The sequence below is a fragment of the Vanellus vanellus genome (assembly GCF_965231255.1).
Source record: "Vanellus vanellus genome assembly, chromosome: 3".
NCBI lineage: Eukaryota > Metazoa > Chordata > Aves > Charadriiformes > Charadriidae > Vanellus > Vanellus vanellus.
This window is the reverse complement of record NC_138907.1, coordinates 88,841,723-88,863,010: the sequence shown is the minus strand read 5'-3', so window position 1 is coordinate 88,863,010 and position 21,288 is coordinate 88,841,723. Positions and strand designations below refer to the sequence as shown.

The 21,288-nt window shown below is 38.0% G+C and overlaps 1 protein-coding gene across 1 annotated transcript in view; it reads left to right on the top strand.

Annotated features, from left to right (window-relative positions):
- ZNF292 (zinc finger protein 292) overlaps positions 1-21,288 on the top strand; it is a 54,244-nt gene that overhangs the window by 20,726 nt on the left and 12,230 nt on the right. The window contains exons 2-5 of the mRNA XM_082480517.1: positions 6,571-6,725; positions 7,263-7,341; positions 8,740-8,875; positions 18,918-19,120. Coding sequence (XP_082336643.1) covers positions 6,571-6,725; positions 7,263-7,341; positions 8,740-8,875; positions 18,918-19,120 — 573 coding nt within the window. The remainder of the gene's footprint in view (positions 1-6,570; positions 6,726-7,262; positions 7,342-8,739; positions 8,876-18,917; positions 19,121-21,288) is intronic.

Genomic DNA, 21,288 nt, shown 5'->3' with positions numbered 1-21,288 from the left:
ACAAGTAGTGACAAAATATTTTCACAATCTGCTAATTCTTAAAGCATGTTTTATAATAAAATATAAGTGCTGTGATAGTAAGTTTTACATGAAGTTGGAAATATATCAGGATACCAAAAGTCTGGGTGGCTTTTGATTTAGACAGTCAACCAAAATTTTGTGTTCAACTGTGATGCGTTATGATGTCACAAATTAAATACTACATAGTCACATTTTAGACTAATGTCTACCTTACGTTCTTGCAGTTGCTGGCAGTGTGATGTAAATAATCAAAACTCCTTTAACTTTTGTGGTGCTAGTATGTATTAATCCTGGAAGATCTATTCCTGTACTGAACTACTTGCTGGTCACTTTGGCAGGTGGAAAAATGTCAGGGTTTTTTATTTAAAAATTACAGATGAATTTTGATTCCAGGCAGTTGGAAGTGAAAGCTTGTGAGCTTGGCTTAGTTGCTTCACTGATACACTCATAATATGTTCATAACCTTCATACAGACCAATTATGGCTACACGTTATTCCTGACATAGCATATTAAATCACATTACTGTGATAGACCTAATATACCATGCTGCAATCAGTACTTTGGGGTTGTTGACATTCCAAAGCATTTAGCAGAGTTTAGTAAGCAATGTCAGCCTCTTTTCTCCTGATCTTGTCTTTTGATGTCTTTTTTTCTGGATCAAGTTATGGTATATGTCTTCTTCCCTTCAGTCCCTTTAATCTTAAGCATCCAACTCTAAACAAGTCCAGAGTAGTCAGTGGAACCTGATTTGACTGAAGTAGTTACAGCGTCAGGTTCGTTAGGGCATACAGCATCTCTCTGCATCTTCCTCTATATGATGATACCAAACTCAGGATTCCCAATTCATTTTCATTTGCTTATAATCCTTCTAATGGTACAAGCTGTGAATGGCTCTGGTCATTATAGAGTGTCCCCGCTTTCTTCACAGGGGAAAATCTTAAGCCAAGGAAAAGGTTCTTAAACCATGTGCATGATTGATATGGGAGACCTGCTTCACTGATTTTCTTATGTTATCCCCTTTGGATAAAGCTTGCTCTGTTTTCTTGAATTGGACCCTTTGATGGTTCCTGTAAAAACAGCTGCTCTTCTAGACCAGTTCGTTATTGACAGGTACTGGAGGAGTGGGTGGTAGGGTTGTGCCAACTGAAGGGGAGCCCTGCCTTTGTGGGAATGTGCTCCACATGAACATGAAGTGGCAGAGAGATCCCACTGAGAAGTGCTGTCGCTCATGAACTTTGCTATTCACATGAAGCTCAGTCATCACTTAGCTGCTTCTGCAGAAGTTGACTTCATGGAGGGTGTTCTTGCAGCCAGTCTTTGTGTGCAGCTCCTAAAAGCTCATCTCCAGCTAACTTGATTGTATCAAGCTTGTTGCTTGGACTCTTCTCCTGTGTGGATGTGCTTGAGGAAAGTCACTGAAATAGAGGTTTTGCTAGTTACTGGAGTGGTTCGAGAGGTGCAGCTTACCTGTGAGACCAGTCTGTCACTTCCCCTGCCTTTTAGTCCCTTGGGCTGAGCAGGGAATGGAAATGGTAGTCCCAGGCACATTCTAACATATTTAAGTAAGCTTGCCCTCATCCAGATACCTAGAGGGGTGAGAATTTGATCTTAAGAGTTGAAGAAACATGTAGATGTGGGCTGTACATGTGAAACTCTGGTTAATAGTAAATAATGCCTTCTTTTAGTATGAAACATATTTTGATACAACTTTGATATTGTAGGGCCAGTTTTAACAAAGAAGATTGCTCGGTATAGCTTCTGAAAGTAGAAAAGCATCCTCCGGCGGGTGCATTGCTACTGCAATGTTCATGTAAGGGTTCTGATAAAAATTGAAAAGGACAAAATGTATTGTCTGAATATAACCCATGGCTAAATATTTTCCACAGTTTAAATAACAGATATAATGCTTATTGATTTTTATTGTACAAATTGAGATTATTCCATTTTTTTTGAGCATTCTTGACTGTGTAAGCTGCTGCTGAAATAAAATGCTGTTTGTCTCACAGAGGAATAAAACTTTGCTGCTGTGCTCTGAATACAGTACTTGGCTTGATTAACAAGCATGTCCTGACTAGGGAGATAAATAACTTAATGAGGCCCAGGGCTGGGGGTAAAATTCTTTCTTTTTATGGTTGTAAGCAGAGCACAACAATGATTCATTAGGCAAAGCAGAATGAATTTGATTTTCTTTGTACAGTGACAGTGCTGTATAGTCTGGGGACATCCAGACAAGGAAATCTGTCATACTGACGAATACTTTTGAAGGGTGTGGTGGGTGCAAGTGCTTAATATAGTTCATGTAATGGCTTGGAAGTGGCTGATCTATATATATGAGATAAAAATAGCACTATTTAATGCTGAAATTAGTGCCACTATGTTCTAGTGCAAACTTCTCTGCTTGCATTGTACGGTGTGTTTGCATCTATACACCCTGCTTTTAAAGGACAGTATGAGTAGTAATAATTCACCAACATACCAAATATTTTTCGTTAGGTGGTGGAAACTGAGAAATTGCCAGTGTGTTGATTACATCTGCTTTTGATTTGGTTTTGGTTAACTACTACAAAACCTCAAACTTTCAAAATTAAATTTTATTTGCTTCAATTTGTCCTTATTAATCTGGATGTGGATTGGAGTAATGTTGGTTGGGCTTTCACAGGTTCTGCAAGTGCTTTTGTAGTTCTTCACCACTCCAATTTTCTGGTGTTAATGACTACATAAGTATTTCTGTAAAGTTCCTAATTATCCAGGAGAATTCCAGCTGGGTTCCATCATAATAGGCCTGCGGTCTTCAGTATCCTCCCTTGTGTGAACTGGATGGAGATACTGCCCAGCTGGTTTTTTTTTTTTTTTTTTAGCATGCTGACTACCTATAAGGTCTCTCTTTCCTGCCCCGTTAAACTTGAGGTCTTCTGCTCTGGTTGTTACAGGTCTCCATGGTCACTTGTCACGGCTTGCTTTATGAACCAGTGGCTCTCTAGTGAGGCCATTTGTTTCTTCTTTACATTCTAGATGTTGATGTCTTGCAACAGCTAGTGAGAATCCTCTTGATAGTTCTTCAGTCATGCTTCTCAGGTGACCAATTGCTCGCCACTTCTTCTTCCTCACCTCTTTCTTCCCTCTTCTGCGCAACTTAACACTCTAATACTTTCAGGATATACAGTATCCTGAAAGTCCTGGCTTGGTAGCTAACTTTGAAGTGTCTGTCACTTGCCAAAGGTTGCATTAATCTTGTTGCTTGCTGCAGTCTTCTGAAGAGGACACTAGTAAAGGTAGATGGGTCACATTCAGAATGAGATTAACATCAAGTCGTTAGCAGGTAAACCTAGTGTTTCTAGTAGTAAACAGGATTCATGACTTCATATATCAGCTTCCTAAATATAAATTTATCTTACTGGTAGAAGCTATTTGGCAGATTTATGATGGCCAGGCCAGCTCTACCAAGTTTGGACAATCAGCTGGATAGAACTGAATGGTAGTTTATGCAACCTGTTGCTGCCTCGAACGGAAATGTTGGCTAGCACTTTGGTTTTGTTATTCGTCGAGGCTGTTTTTAATTCGGCTTTGCTGTTTTACCACTAGGATCCTTAAACATGTCATCTATGACAAATCAATAACTGAAATCGTAGTACATCTGGTTATGAGAGTATCTGGGCAGAGGGAGACTTCTTACTGGAGTTTCTTTAAAGATTCTTTGAAGCCAACTCCTTTGTTCTGATCTGATTGTTCTGTGTATTGATCAAAATTGCCAAATGGTACCGAAATAGATGTTTGCTAACATTGTTGGCTTGTTTATCCAGTCCTCCTTTGTTGCTTTCATGCTTCTGCTGTATTATACTCATCCTTGATTTCTCTGCTGTGATCTGTGGTGCTTTTTTGCTGCTGTTAGGAGACCATCGTATTGGGTATTACAGTAAAACAGACAATACTCCAGTCGAGTGTGAGATTCAAGTAGGGAGCACTAGATGCTGCAGAAGCATCTTCTGCTGCAACAGGAAGATCGGGTATGTAACTTCTTTTAAGCTGACTGTGTATTGAGATCTTCTTTAAAATGAAAATAGGTTTTAATGCAACAGTCTGCCAAAACCTGCATATTTCTTACCTGTTATGTCCTTGTCTGGGATACCTTTGGTCTCTATTTTGGCTGTGCTATAACCTGGCAGTGGCATTGTGTCTGCAAATAACCACATTAAACAGTTTTCTGATTCAGTTTAATATAGATGACTTTTTTTGTTTATTGAGGAGGCTTATTTTGGACACTGCCAAATATGAGAATCTTAATAGTACCACTAGCTAACTCAGCACAGATATTTAACATAGACAGGCCAATGCTGAATTTAACTTATGCTAAACTTAGTAGAGTTGCAGACAGGATTAAACCCAGTTTTGTTTTGTCTCGTCCTTTAACGTTACTGACTTTCCTTTCCTGAAGAATTAATGTTCGTTTTTCTTACTTTCTAATACATAAAGCCAGAGACAACTTGCTTGAAGTCTGATTTTATCATGAGTTGCATTATATTCCAGATGTAGCAAGTTTATTAAGATTGTTACCATTGCATATTAATAATTAAACAAGATTTGTAGTGCTTGCATGTTAAAATGAGTTGAGAACTACTTTGGTCTGTTTTTTGTTAAGGTATGCGGGGAATTCTGTAGCAGAAGAGCTTTATTGTCCATAGGGCTCTGATTTTCCTTACCCAAACAAACCTTGTCAGAATTGAACCAACATTGTCAAAACTGTTTTAATTACTACTGATGTTAATAAAAAAGGGAACTGTGACTTTTGCTAAATTGCCTTTACATTATGCGCGATGCAAAATGCTTTCGTACTGGCAAGTCCGATTTCCTTCTGTGATGAAATAGCTGGTTCTGCAGATGAGGGGACAGCAGCAGATGGGTTTCTGCCTGACATCAGCAAGGCCTTGGACTTTGTCTCCCATAGTATCCTTTTAAACACATCTATGAAGTAGTCCACTTATCCAGGCAGTATGACAGGGTGGCTGAACCATGGGTCTCAAAGGCTTGTGCTTGGTAGTCCAGATGACAGCAGACTACTTGTGGCATCCTGTCAAGGCTTGTCACTGGAGCAAATACTCTCTAACTTCATTAGTGAACTTGATGAGGGGACAGAGTGCATTCTTAGTGCGTTTGCAGGTGATGCCTAATTGATGGGAGCAATCAGATGGGAGATCAGGGACACTATTCAGAGGGACCTCAACAGCCTGGGGGAATGGGCTGACACCTAGTTCAGCTAAGAGCACAAAGCCCTGCCTGTGGGAGGGAGTAATCCGTTCACCAGTAGAGGCTGGGGAGCAGTGCTGGGCACACCAGCCTGCTGTCCTCCTGAAGAGCCAGCAGTGTGCCCTTGCGGCAGAATGCCAGCTACACCCTTGGCTGTCCTTGCAAGAGCATGGCCACCAGGCTGAGGGAGATTAAGCCCTTTATTGAGAACCTGTGGGACTGCATCTAGGTATTGGTGGGGGAAAATCCCAATAAATGGTAGTCAGAGTCAGAAACAGGTTGCCCACAGAGGCTGTGGAGTTTCATCAGACATTGCTCCAACCAGCTTGTTCTAATGGCCCTGCTTTGAGCAGGATGTCAGACAACCTAAATTGCTGTTAGTCTGAGCTTTCTGCCTATTATGCACCCCCAAGAAGCAAACAGCAAAATTGATTATCTTAATATGACAGGCTGTGTGCAACCTGCCGTAGTGTAGGAATTAGTTTGCAATCCGTTAAGCTGCCCCAGGCTTGAGAGCAGAGATCCAAGGAGGACATGGTTTGGACGCTGACATGAGAACCTTACTGGTTACTCCACCTTAATGTGTGTCTGAGTCCCCAGTCCCTGACTGAAATGAATGGAAGCCTTTTGTACTTTAGGTGGTGGTGGTTATTCCATCACTGTCATGAGTTTTATTTCTAAATCATCGTTTGTAGGTATCCCTGTGGCAAAGTAGGAAAACAACTTTTTTGACTAATGAGTTTTGGGTGTATATATGCTGTCTTTAAAATGGGTCGGTCATATTCCTTTCAGGACCATGTAAAAAGCAATATCCTGAAGATGGCAAGAGAGAGGAAATGTGAAACAGCTCCTGAAAGTAGACAAATTAAAATGAAGGCTAATATTTTCAAATTTACTTGCTTTAGAAGCTGAACTCTAGAGGTGAATGTCTAAAAAATGAGTTTTCAGCCCTTAATTGTGAATTCTGAAAAAAAAAAGTTAAGTATGTGTATTCCCAGATATGCTCTTCAGGCTTCTATATTTGGGAAATATGAATGTAAAATGAAGCGTATGGTGGTACCATAGGGGGAAGTGTCAGTCATACCATTTTTATATGATCAGAAAATGATTGTGTGTGGAGTTTAACTTCCAGTTGTTAAATGAAACAACAATTTTTACCGAAAAAAGGCATGTTTTGAGAACATGTAATTCATATGAAGGAGATAGATGTAATCATTAAAAAGGACAGTCTACTATTAAGGAGCATAAAACTAAAAACTTACATTTGTTCATGACTTTTGGGGTTGTTTTTTCCTCTTCCTAAACAGACTTTGCTGGAATATGCAGAAAAGTGGAAAACATCAGAAGACCCTCTGCCCCTGTTAGAGGTGTATACAGTGGCTATCCGAAGTTATGTTAAAGCACGACCTTATCTTACCTCTGAGTGTGAAAATGTAGCCTTTGTGCTTGAACGTTTAGCACTGTGAGTATGTTTTTCAGTTACTAAAACCAATCTGTATGGTATTAACACTTCACTGTCTAAATGCTTTCCCAATCCAGTTCACAATCTATAGAAATCTAAGTAGGTTGGGAAGCACCTTCCTTCCTCATGGTGAATGCTGTATGTGAGAGAGAATATCTTTGGTTGTTGGAAATGGGGCAGTTTTGAGAAGGGCTCCTGATCTGGGACGAGCCAACATCCCTGGCTTGAAACACTTTCCTACTGTTGATCTCTATGCAATCTGAAAGTGCATCAGTTTACACAGGCTGTTACAGAGCTTGACTTCAATGATAAATCCAAATTGTATTTTTTCAATCGGTGTCTTTTAGAAAGTTTGCTTTTACAGTTTCTGCCAGAGTGTCCATGACCCTCTTTTCTTTATATGTTCAAAGAAAACAAACTGGTTTGGGACGTTGGCATTTCTAACAAATAACTGTTTGGATACTAGAATAAAGAATTGTTGATTATGCATCTTAAAAGCCAAAATTGCCTCGAATAATATTCCCATTTGACTTCCAGAAGCTGTATTGAACTTCTACTGTGTCTGCCTCTTGATTTACCTGACAATAAGTGGGAAGAATTCCAGGCTTTTGTACAGGTGAGTTTGCTTCATGAAATGAAGATTTAATAGCTTTTAAGAACGGTTTGGAAACCTAAGGGTATTAAGTATGTAGCATATGTGAAGACTTGTTTCCTGGTGGCTGATAAAGATCAAGCCCTTCAGCTGGAAATCCTATGTACTCTGCAGTAATTGCTGTCAGTCATATCATTTGTCTGTCATAGTTCGTGTAGCAGCTGTGAAGAAAAAAATAATTTCAGATACCTGAAAGAAAGCTCATGTTTTAAAAGATATTTGTCTATTAACACTGTTAGAAATGAAATAATATCATATAAGTCATTTACTATTTATGGTTGTACATTTGAGACTTACTATCAATGAAAGATCTATTGATACTGCAGGATTGTTAGATCTCCCACAAGGCACTAGCAGGTTAAGGATTAGAGCTCTGCATTAAAGGAGAGTGTTGAAACAAGTTCTGCTCCTCAGTATTTATCAGAAATATGTGGTGGGAGGTTCTGCCTACAGTTAAAAAAAAAAAAAAAAAAAAAAAAAAAAAAAGTAGGGGTTAGGTAGAAGGAAGGAATAATAGTGGAAAAGACCAGATACCGTTCCCTCAGGATTATCAGCCTAAATAATAGGAAGGTGCAAGGCTAATTTTTAAAGTGAATTTTGACTAGCAACTGTCTGATGTAAATCAATTCTGAAGAGGTGTGTTTGGTGCTGGGAGGTTCCACAGCCTTCAGAGCAGGTGGAAAAGTAAAAGAAAAGTGAAGAGGTAGGGATGAACCCTTTCTTTTTTTTTTTTTTTTTTAAGGACCAGTGTTACTTGTGCATTGCTATCTAAGCCATGGACTTTTCCAGGTATTTAGTTTGCTCCCAAGAATACATCTGCTTCCAGAATCTATCCTAGTATCTTATGCAGTATAAGCTATTTAATTGATTTTAAGACTCCAGCCTGTCTTCATCATATTTTAGTAGAACCATGCAGTGCAGTCTTATGGCTTAAATCTTTCACCTTTACAAAAATATTTGTTTCAGTGTCTCCAGGGCCTAGAAGTGGAACTGCTGAAGAGTCTTAAAAAAATAAGAGTTTAGGCAGCTGGTGGTAGACCAATATGTTGACCATAGAATTTGTTCATTCATTTTTAAAAGTGAGGCCTATTTCAAAATATAGTTTCAGAAATTTAAGAAGTATCCCTGTTAATAAATCTCAAGGTGAGGCTGGGGCACTCAGTCATTTTGGTTTCTCAGCCTTAGGCGACAGAGGCAGAAGTAAAACCTATATAGGCTGAATATTAAGATTGGTTTGTTACACATTTAACTCTTTATCTGGTAAGGTTTTTTTTTGACAGAAGGTATAAAGGAGCATGAAAGACACATATTCTTAATTTATTTTTTTTTAACAAACTTTGTTTTGTAAAATACATTTTTCAGGTGGCTCATAAAAACCTGATGGAAAATGGCAGCCGGGAACTGCATATTTTAACTACACTTACACAAGAGAAGGGAGTGTGGAAGAACCCAGTGTTGTGTGGTATTCTTTCCCAGGAGCAGTTGGATCCAGATAAAGGTAAAATTTAAAACGATGATTGGGATAAAATATGCCTCATTTTTATAATATATTGAAATATTATTGTGATATATGGAAGTCTTTTGTTGAATATAGTTTATGTGATAATTTATAAGCTATATAAATACAAATACTTTTAGCATTGTCTGAGTTAAGACAGTATGTTCCTAGGAATATGCAAATAATTTAACATTGGTATTTTGCATAGAACATAATCATAGCTGGAGATCTCTTGTCATTTTCTTTATAAGCCGTGTGAAGGGAGATTATGTACATACGATTTTACGATAGGGTAATTTCAGTACTGGTATACAAAAATTATTTGACATAAACCAAAATAAAAAATATGGGGTTTTAATGAGAATGGTGTTTACTCAGTTATGAAATCCAGAGGGCCATTTACCAAAAATTCATTTAGACCAGAGTTCTGAGAATGGCTAACAGAGTTGCATAGGGAAGGGTATATGATCAGCAGAGGGATACAATGATATTTTCCTGATGTGTTATTTCCACTGCTAACAGTTTGTAATTCAGAAGTAGTATCCTTGTGTAAATAAATCTTGGCTGTTTTTTTGATTCTTTGCCTAACTGGTTTTAGAATCTGAACCATCACACCTAAGTGTCTGTGGCAGTTACACAGTTCTCGCACCAAGTAAAGTAGTTACTCTTACTGTCTGCCTCCTTTTAGCCTGATGCCTGCCTATTTTGTGTGATATTCTCTATTTATAATAAATTAAACTATTCTCGTGTCTTTTAATGAATGCATCTTTTCAGTAAGACATGATTTGTTAAAGTGCTGTCATATTCCATCTTCTCTCTTCTGTAGTGTCTTTACTCCATACTATCTTCCGGCTTCACTGTCCCATTCTTCGTGGCAGACCAAAGGTTTATTCAGCAGTCAATGTGTACTGATTTTTCTGCTTCATTCTGCATTCCTTTTGTAATATTTCCTCACGTTAGGCTTATTTCTTGACTGAGCATTGAACCAATGTTTTCTTAAAACTGTCTGGTTTAGTCTCTGTTTCTTTCTTGAGGAGCAGTATCTATTTCAGTGGTAGGATATTCCCCTAACACACAGCCTGTTTTTCTGTATGTACAGTTAGGATTGCATTTTTTCCCCATGAAAATCACTTCAGGGTTTTTATCAACATTTTAATTTTTTCTGTTATGCCATGTTATGGAGTGCAGTCCTCTTCAGTCTTTTACAGATGCCATGTTTTTACTACGTTGCTTTCATCAGCATGTTTTGTCACCTTGTTCTCTACACCGCTTTTCCAAATATCTATAAAAATGCTGGACAGCAGAGGTCCTGGTATGGATCCTCAGGGAACCCACTGAGAGATAGTTTTCTTTTTTCCTTTTTTCTTTTAATAGGTAATTTGTCTGTATAAGAATCTTCTTTTTACTACCAAGATAGGTTAACGTCTTCAGGGGTTTTGAGGGACTTTTTTTAATGCCTTTAGAAAATTAACTGGATCTTCCGTATTCATAGTATCGTAACTCCCTCAGATAAGTCCAGAAAATGTATAGTGTGATTCTTTCATATTTTTTTTAAAAAAGTTGTGCTTTTGTACTCACATTCACATGATTTACATTTTGCCACTTCTTTTAATAATTCGTTATGCTTGTAATATAGATTTTGGATTGGTATGCAGTTCTCAGAGTCCCCTGGAGTACTCTTTTACTAGCTTCATATCAACAACCTTCTAGTCCTCTTAACAGTAAAGTATTTCTGAGAGAGGTTTAATTAATGTTTTACTTGCCTTATATTTGAGGGTTTTTAAGAACTCCCTCGTGAATCTGGTTTTGCTGACTAATAATTTTATCTGTGTTTTCCTGCAAAGTTTTTTACGGACGTTTTAGGATTCCTCTTACTCCTGAATGTTGTTTACTCAAAGATGCTTCTGCCTTGGACTGACTGAATGAGTTCTGTTACAGTTATTACTTGTCTTGATGGTAGAAAACGCTGCTTAACTAAGTAGCACAAGATTACATGTCATGATAAAACGTCATCAAAAGTGAGAGCTCCCCCTTTTCCAAAGTAGGTAAGGCAAACACCTTTACCATGTGAGTGACGTTCAGGAGGATTAGAATTCTAAAACCATGCATCAGCTTCTTGACTCTTGAGTTCTGTTCACTGGAAAATGGGTAACAAAACCATGAATAACAAGGTGCTTGGTGCTTAGGTGTTTGTCTGACTTTTTTGTATTCAAAAGCCACATTTGCCTCCCCGTCCAGGTAACGATGGCAATGCACAAACTATTGTTGACATCTGTACCAGTAATTTTTGTGGTTTTGAGACTCAGTGATCCTGGATATAAGTTCAACTCACTTCCAAGGAATTAGCTTCCTTGTTAATGTCACTGGGACCAGTGCTGACCCCAAGCTGTAGTTACCTAGGACACTTGTGTGGAAGACCAGAAGACACTGGGACACTGAAGAATTTTCTTTTTCTCAAAAAATTATTAAATCTTGCTGGTTTACTTTTCTAAGCGAGGACCACATGAAGGAACCTTCAGCTTTTTTGAGTGAAGATGAACAATCTTTTGAAAAGAAAAAAAAAAAAAAAGAGTTGTCAGCAGTTTCTTGTTGTAACCTCATTCTGTTCAACTTCAGGGTCCAGGTTGGTAGGTTTGGTGATGTTTCCAGCCTGGAGACTGTCAGTCAGCCTTTCATCATTGTCAGTTTTATACCGTGTTCTCATCCATTCAGCCAACACGAACTATTTGGTTGGGGGTGGGGTGCCATCCTGTGGATACGTTTGGAGGTTTTTTAGCCCCCTTTTATCAGTGGCAAGATTGTGGTACTGCATACTCATATTTTTGTTACTCAGCTGACAAGCTGTTCTCTAGTTACTGTCATCCTCTGTGGTACTGCATTGTTTTGTATCATCTTCTTGCTAATTTGGAGGATATTTTAGTAATACCAAAACTGCTCTGCTCAGAGAGCTGGCTTTCTTGTCTGTAATCCAGCACTCCAACTGGCTACCATTTACCCTCTTTTGGTGGACGACTGTCTCTCAGCAGTCTTCAACCTTAACTCCAGTGTAACAGTCTCTGGAATATTTGTAAACTTCACTTACAGGATTCTGGTTTTGTTCTTTATGTTGCCTTTACCATTTGCTATTTCAGAAGTTCCCAAGTATTTAAGTAGTCAGCTTGTTACACTGGGATGTTATCATTTGGCAGATTTGATGAATTTGGTCTTTGAGTGATAGTTAGTGTAAACATTTATCTGTTGGAGATGAAACTACTAGTTGAGACTGGAGGTGTTTTTCCTAATATCCTCTTAAACTTTTGTTGCTTGTATTTTTTTTCAGGTGTTTCATGTTTGTTTTATTTTATTTCAGTCTTGATAGTCTCAATTATGACCTATTCAGGGTAATTATAACCTATTCAGAATCTTTGACATAACTGGATATCTGCTGAATTTTAGGTCAGTGATTCTCTTCTTGAAGGCCTCTTATGTTGACTCCTGAAGGTCAGTTTGCTTCTTTGCATCTCTTGTAGGAAGCACAGCTAGGTGTCTGTTTCATCTCAGAGACAGATCCTTTTGAATTCCTCTATTTTCAAACGGTACAAAATCAGGACGTAGTGAGAGACCAGTTCACTTTCTCTGACCACACAGCACAGCTGATTTCTTCTGGTTACAGTCAAGCATATGCAAGCTTGTCTGAACTGGACTATTCTCCTGCTCTCCTAGTTTTGGGAATAGATTGTTGCACTGGTTCCACCTAAATATAAGCAGGAAGTACTCATTTCGTAAGACAGTAGGGAGACTGCTCTCTGAGTGTTATATCATTAAGTAATTACCTTACTCCTGACTGCCTTGAGCTCAATTTTCTGATGGATGCATGTCTGTAAGGATTCATGCACTAAGGAGCTCAAAAAAAAGAGAGGATGGATACCCAGTTGTTTGGAGCACTGACAGGAACAGCATGCCAGTCACTGATTTCTTTGATGCTGATGGGTATTACTGCATTACTACAAGACATTCATACAGTACTGTGATATGTAATAGTAAAATCTGTTTTGAACTGTACTGTAGGAACTACATACATACAGTAGATACAGATTTGTGTGTATGTGCACATATAAAATCTTTTCACACCGGAAATATTTTCCAGCTACTTGATTTGTCATCTGCTTGGGTGACAAACATTGGCATTGCCCTGGATTTTTTAGCCCATCTCTAACCACGAATGTTGGGAAACCTGTCTTAAGTTATCAGATTCTGTGCAATAGATGTCACCAAAGAAAATAGAATCTCCTCTTGGGAGCTATTGTAATGCTGATACCCCACTTGAGTTGTTTCTGAAGAAGATTTATCTCTCTCCCCCTGCAGGTAGAACATCAGCATTGTCATTTGGGGCTGTGCTTGTTCCCACAATGCTAGTCTGTTTTGTATGGAGGACTAACCTGGCAATGGGAATTTGGATTCCTAATGACCTGAGGGTTACATTTTTTTGTTATTCTTGACTGGTGACTCCAAAGAGAATTTATTTGCAGAAACTGAATCGTCAGCAGGGTATTTGGATGTAATTTGTGGACCCCCTAAGTGGACATCTGGAGTTGATAACACTACTCATGGCTGCCATCTGAGAGATTTCCTGAGAGAAACTCCTTTTGAGTTTCCTGAATCTGTTTGGTATTGATTCATGAATCAATCTACATTCATTTGAAGAATGTCCAGGCAATTTCCACTCCCTCAGAGCAGTTCAGTGCCAAAAAGAGAGATCCTAACCCTAGTTCCATATATCTTAGTGTTTCTTGCTTCTGTCCCTTACCTATGTCTTTATGCAACAGGACCCATAACAATTATGCAACTAGGCCTGCAACTTCTTGATTCAAATTCTGGTTCCTCAACATTATTATCTCTTCAAGGTGTGCTCAAGAGATGTAAACTACTTGTTTGTTCATGTGAGTTTTCTGTTTCCACCTAAACCTGTCTCCTGTGTCTTTAAAGAATGTCTGTCAAACTTTGAGTTTTGTCTATGTAGCATTATGGACGTTTTAGACTCGAGAGATCACCAAAAGGTACATGATCCAATCAGGTCATGATAATAGCAGAGTACTGATCTTCTCAAATAATGTTTCAGAGATCCCTTATGAGCACGTTGGTAACATTCTTTGCTGTGTAGCAGCACTCAGCCAGTATCCATCAACCTCAAATAGTGGGAACAATTAGTCTCAATACCAAAGCAGAATGAAATTTGGAAAGATATAGTAGATGTGAAAATAAAATATCTTATCCACGTCATTAAATTCACAATGGCAGTATTAGCTGTGATCACGGACTAGTCTGAAACTAAGTGGTTTACCTGCTTTAGCACTCAGCAGCTGTATTCATATTGCTGTCAGATGTTGACTGCATTTGCATGTTGACTGGGCCTGCTACTACGTCAGGTTTCAGCTGCATGGCTACTTTTTTTCTTGAAATTGCATATGATGAACAAGAAGCACTTGTACTTGGAGGGAGGAATTTTTTTTTTTCTCTGCTTCATTGATTGGTTAGGGAAGGAAACCTTAGTAAGATAGTCTTAATTCTTCACATGATAGTGGATCTTTTGTCTTTTTGGCCTCCTCCTTAACTACCAGATAGCTTAATTTGAGATCAGGACTGATTTTAATCTTGATTTGAAGCTGACTTGTATTCGTGACAACTGATGTTTCTTGAAGCTGTGTGGCTTATCTGGTTGGCCTTATTGCTTAGTGCACCAAAGACTAAAAGTTGAAGTATGCCGAAGTGTTTTGGGTTGTGTGATAGCCTGTGCAATGGTAAAACACCCTACTACTGCACTTCCACCTTCAGTTTCTGTCAGTGTGGCTTGTGCTTTTCAGCATGAACCTGTTTTTCCATCCTCAAGGTTGTCATTTTCTTGCAGTGATGGTGAAATCCTTCAAAGCTGTCATTGGTACTTCCTCAGCTGGCACTGAGGGTGAGTGGAGGTTCCTGTCTAGAGGAAAAGGATCTGAGATAACTCTATAAAAAGCCAGGCTGCTACTGCTTTTTATTTTATTTGATTCTGATAATCCTTAGAGATCTAAATCTGGATGTAAAAAATTAAGTTCTTGAATTTTTTGTAAGTTTAAATGTAGTAGGCAGACTTCTGCACTATGTCCCACTGAAACGAGGATCAAGGATACAGCCATCACTATTCAGAGATTATCAAGGTAGACAACAGGCAGGTTAGAATTTAAACAGCTAGCATGGAACTTTTTCAGTAATCACAGCATCCGCCACCAGAAGCCAAATGATACCAGCAGCCTCGCTTAAAAAAAAAAAAAAAAAGTGTTTGCATCCTGGGTGTATTCAAAGCAGCCACCTGGAACTTCTTTTACCCTTTCACCAGACAATATGCCATCGTAGAAGCATCCAGGATTGGTGCTGCATTCAGCAGAATTGTGCTGAGATGTTGTTTGCTTGAAGGATTCTGAGACCCAGCTCCAGGTAAATATGAAAGTATCGAGTACAGTTCAGAGTCACCCACAGTGTGAACGCACATGTGGACTAACACTTGAAGATGGCTAAAGAGGTTACTGACTAGTAACTGAAGTTCTTTGAGATGGATAGTCCACATGTACATTCACCTCCTGCCTTCATCTTTCTTGGCCAGAGCGAAGTTGAGAATAAATAAAGGTCTGTGGTAGATTAAGCTATATCTACCCAAGAATTGGCAAAGGGTAGAGTTAATAGGATTACAAGTGCGTTGAGTAAGGCAAAAATTCTTTGCGTTGTGCTCTACAAGTCATCCAGTCAGCCAAAACGTGACATACATGTGGACTTTCCACCATAGAGAACTTACTACTACAGAGCTGTGCTCATGCCTTATTCATGTTCTTGTGTGCTACTAATCTGTGGATTATCTTTTCTCTCTTTTTTAATTCAAGTATGGTATAAGCATTAACTATAACAAAAGTTCATAGTAGTTCTTCCAGACTTGACATGGAATCCCTTGGTAGTATGACTTGAGATCCCAGGTATGGGATTCAAGGGAATAATGGGGAAACTGTCTAAAAGCTTAGATTTCGGTATCTCCAAGTTTATTTGCCGGAGTTAGTAGATCATAGTACCGTCTGTCAGATGTCATCTGCTTGTCTTTTTTTCTCTCATGTTAGTTCTGTAGCTTTATGTGAATTCTGCACATGCCTTGCACAAACCCAAGTTTGTGAATTTTAATGAATGGTCAAGCATTGCATAAAATGACCTTTAATGGTTCTTCTGAAAATCATGCTATTGATTAAACTATATCATTCTCATGAAATACTTCAAGTTTTGTGCTCATAGAGGCTAACTAACTTGTGTGCTGAAAAAGCACTTTGTGCCTCAAAGCATTTTTATGAAGTTATATTTCTTATGGTAAACTAACAATTTGTTTACAATACCTTTTGAAATAGACATTGCACTATAAAATATATTTATGAAATGTTTTAAAAAAATAAAAACCTTATACTTAAGACTCTTCCCCACCATAGACTTGCCCTTGCAACCCTGGCACTGTTTTTTATCTTAAAATGTCATACATAGTTCAGTTACGAAATAAATATGATTAAAACATGTGTTTTGAATGAGCTTTCAAATGTTGACTCTAATGATTATAATCACTTGGATTAGAATGAAGGCTTAAGAGCTAATATGTAGCTTTAACCCCGAGGTATTCCTTTATCTTGTTGAGAAGATAACAGAAAATGTTCTGATGCTTATGCAAGGTAGGCTGGCTGAAGCAGTAAACACTAAAGGAAGGGGATTACTGAGAACTAGCAGATAGAAAACAGTCTCTAAGGTAGTAAATGCAGTAATTATAATAATAAATCAGATGAAATGTCTTGGGTTACCAATATAGCTTAAAGTCTAAGGTCTTCCTGTATCCTGTTACAGACATAAGGTAAAATGTTCCAATGTTATTCCAGGCAGACTAGCTGGGAGTAAGCACTGAGGGCGAAAGGATTACTGGTACCCAGTAGGAGGAAGAGCAAGGCTAAAACTATTGAATGTAATCAATCACTGGGTCATTTGTGGGTTGACAAGAGTATGAACTTTTTTTATAAGGCATTGGTAATGACGCTAAAGGAACATTTATTCTGCTACTTAAAAGGCAAATGTCCTCTAACAAACACGAAAATGGTTATCATCTACAAATTGTCTGTTAGTGCACTCTAGTTTTCCTTTGTTCCTACATGACGAAAAATCTGGTCGAATCTTCACTGACATGGAGAGAGGAAGAAAGAACTCATATTTGACTGAATATTCTTACACATCAGTGAGCCATGGCTGATCATTTGTAATAGTGCACAAGGATCCTGAACAAATAACTAACAATTTGGTCGAAATGATAATTCAACCATAAATCTGAAAATGCGTGAAAGATAATGATGGGGTCTAACAGGCATGATTTCTGCAAAAGGCAGTATTTTCTGCCCTAAAATTCTGTGCACTAAAATGATAAAAAAGAAAACGGTTGACCTAATTTCGATTGCAAGATGGGCTTTTAGTAATATCCTGTATAAGTAGCTAGAAGAAGGAGAAATCATGAGATAAAATGAAAGACAGTCATGAATCAAAAGCTAACTAGGATGGGAGGAAGCAAAGAATAAAATGAGATGATCTTTTTTATTTCAGTAAACCTTGTGTTTTGGTATACTAATATTCTAAATACTAGAGAGGTAATTAATTCTGCAGATGCTGAAATTACTTAATTATTTCATCAAGACCAAACAGGACTTCAAAAGTCAAGAAAATATAAAGTAGATGAATGGGCAACATGATTCAAGTCAAATTCAAGGCGAGTAAATTAAGAGGAATATAATGAATGTTTGTACTAAGGTGTGTCAGAAAGTGAGCACTGTAAATGCCCAGAAGGATTCAGGAAGGGATGATGAAAATACTCAAAGACTGGAAAAAATCTCATTTAGAAAAGATTGAGATTTTACCCTAACACTTAAAAAATATCACGAATCTGCTATTTTTAACAAAATAATGGAAACAAAAAAACAGTAGAAAATTCTGTTGTTTTTAAAAGATGAGCAAATGTGTCATGAAATTAAGATGTGGATAATTGAAAACCTAAAAGATTTTTCAGGCAGTATATAACTAGCTTGTGGAAACAGTTGTGACAGGGGAGGGGTTGATATCAAAAGGATTAAACAAAATTGATTGTCTATATGTCTATGTAGTTTTAATAACTAACTTTAAATATTTTGGAGATAGTACTAAGCCTCATGCTTCAAAGCTGAAGCAATTTTGATCTTGAAGATCTGGATGAGACCGGAGATGTATATGTAAGAGTGGGATCATTACCCGGTGCTCCCCTTTTTTGTAGGATTCTTACGCCTTCCACATAAGTACCTAGAGTTGGGTTGTTAGCATAGACAGTAGAGTTTTAACTCTGGTAGCAGCATATCTACAAAATATAGCTGAATAAAATGCAGCCATTCCTGTGTCTTTGCGTTTTAAACTATACACAGTCAAATGTATACAAGATAAACCTCTTTTTGTCGGAAGCTTATTTGGCTGAAAAACTTTTAAAGCAGTTTGACTGCATTGTATGGATGCGTAACACGAAATATTTAACACCAATAGAAAGGACTTCAGATACTTCTACACTAGTCACATTTATTTATACTTTCATAGCAAGGTCTTTAAAAGGCAATTATTGGCAAAGGCATAGCACAAATGTATAAAGAAGGATGTGAGAGTAGTGGCTTTGTGTTATTTGTCTTTCTGTACAACTATAATCAAATGGTATCTAAATAATTTAGTATTTATATGCTTTCTAAATCTGTTTTGTGTGCACCTATTTTGTCAAGAAATTAGAATGAATTAAAACCTGCAAGTAGATAAAAGGTCTGTAGCAGGAAATCGTAATAAACAAGTACGGTTCTCAAAGATGCTTTTTCTTATCTTTGCCTCATACCTTTTGTACCTTTTTTGATTTGTATAAATTGTAGGGGTTAACCATCAATGAGTAAATGCCATCTATTAACTCTGTAACCTGCTGTGAAACGTGTATGTAATACACGTTTTTCTTTGTTTTTCTTTGAAGTGAATGAATTTTTAGTGTTTGAAGGCCCTGTCCTGCTGGATATGCGTATTAAGCACCTAATGAAAACAAAGCAATTAACGCAAGCTACTGCCCTGGCAAAACTGTGCTCCGACCATCCAGAAATCAGTGCAAAAGGCAATTTCAAGCAAACCTACCTGGTCTGTCTTTGTTCAGGATCACCAAATGAAAAGCTAATGGAAGAAGTAAGTAAAAAATGAAGAACTCCTTTAGACTTATTTCCTTAATGATAATAAAGTCACTAGGCTTTAGAGGTTTTTCTTTTAAAATATGGTCTAAAATATTTTTGGTATTTTGTTTTTTCTTTTCATTTAAGTCACTCTTAAACTGGCTAGTAATGACTCGATTAAAACACTTGTGGAAGTGTAATATTAGGTCACCACTAGGCATTTTCTGGCTCTGCCACAACTTTATGTTTAATTTTGCTTGAAGCATTTTAAAACTCCACCTCAGTTGTTGTTAGTAAGGTGAAGATAACAATTTTCCCACTCATACTATTTTAACTGTAGCTTTTCATGTAGTACCTAGTACGTAGATGCTACTTTAGATGCTACTTTCAGTTCAGAGAATAATTGTAACCTTTTTTGACCCAAATGTCTGGGGGGAAATTGAAGGTGAAATCACATATTTGATCTGGTTTGAAATATAAAATCCTTCTTATTTAAATGCAAATGTCATCTCTTCTTTGACAGTTTTGCTCTTCTGCATTCTTTCAGGTGACATCTTCATTTTTCACTCCACCCCAAAGTTTTATCTGAGCTTTTTTCTTTCTTAAAAAACAACTAACTGCAATTGTCAGTTGTCTTGACTGCATATCTCTGCTGTCTTTTTGTCTCTGTCATCTATTTACGTTGCTAATACGTATTAAGCATGTTGAAATAGATCCTAAAGGGATGAAAACTATGCAGTGATTTAAGTTGGAAAAGTTTCCTATCCTAGATATAGACTGAATTCTAAGATGATGGCTTCTCACTGGGCATGTTCTTCCAATGCTCAGTAGGACTGAATTGGACTTATCCTTCTGTTTCTGACTGCTGTAGGCCCTGCCAGAACAGGCTTAGGGGGAGCTGTGGCAGGGCTGTGCAATCTCATGTTGGTTCACTGAAGACTCTCAATGGAACTTGGAATTTGTGACCCTGCAAACATGCTTCCTTCATTAGTGAGCCCCACTGTGTTCCCAAAGCAGAATGGGCTCAATCATTGAATGAACTGTGAATCCCATGGACAAAAGGAATGGGGTAGCCTTGTTTCTTAGGATGCCATAACATACAGCTAAGTTCAAACCGAGTTATCGCAGAGAACTTAATTCAGGTATTTCCAAACCATGGATTGCTTGGGTTGCTTAGCTTTGCAGCTTCAGCTGCAGCACCGTTTGCAGTATTACTAACCATTCTGGAAAGTTCAGGTATTACCAAGAGAAGGCAGGTATGCCATTAACATGTCATGATGGACTTAGTGAGAAGGATAGTTGTTTCCACAGTGTGAGAACAGTAAGAAAATGGAAAAAAGAGTAAACTGTAAAGAAGCACAGCTCAATCTTTAGTGGTATGGAAATTTTGATGTCCATTCAGAATAGGCAGAAAAGTAGCATCTGAGCTCATTTTCAGCTCGGATTAGTCTAATAGTTTGCTTCAATAAGGTGAAGAATTCAAATCTGCAGTAAGTGAAATGCTAGACTTAGACTTGATGGCTGTACCTGTAGAGACCCTTGTTGGAAGCTGAGTCCCTTAGCAACTCTGAGAGGTTGGGAAAACACTTTAAAAAAAAATCCCTTTATTGTAAGTTGTTTCCCATATTCTTCCCTAAGCTTTTAACTCATGGTCCCTGTCTGAGATGGGGTACTGAGCAAAGCAGACCTTCAGTCTAAATTGGTATTACAGTTATAGTAATCCATCCTCTCTGAGGTATTGAGAAATGCAGGGTTTGTTTAGAAGATGACTGAGGTTACTAAACCTCAAATTAAGTTCAATGAAGGATTATTAGTATATTTACAAAGTGTCGACTTAGAGGAAAAAATGAGTTGCTGTACTCTGCTCTTCAAAATTGTAGTTTGATTGCTGGACCGATAGCTGGACATCATGGTGCCCAACCAAGCTGTGCTGCCACCTTATCCAAAGTACCAAACTAGCTGGGTGTTTGAGTGAGCGCTTGTTTCTTGCTTTGGGTGGTCTTGTGATTTCTCAAGAGAGACTTCCAGCAGTGCTGTTGGAATGGTCAAGTTATTCTTCAGCTGACAGTGTCAAAGAATAAATACCAGCATGTCCTGCCCAATATGCTAATTGATGCAATCAAACCAGTCTGCTGAGAATCAAATTAGACAGTAGTTGTTATAACAAGTGCACTGATTCAGTAC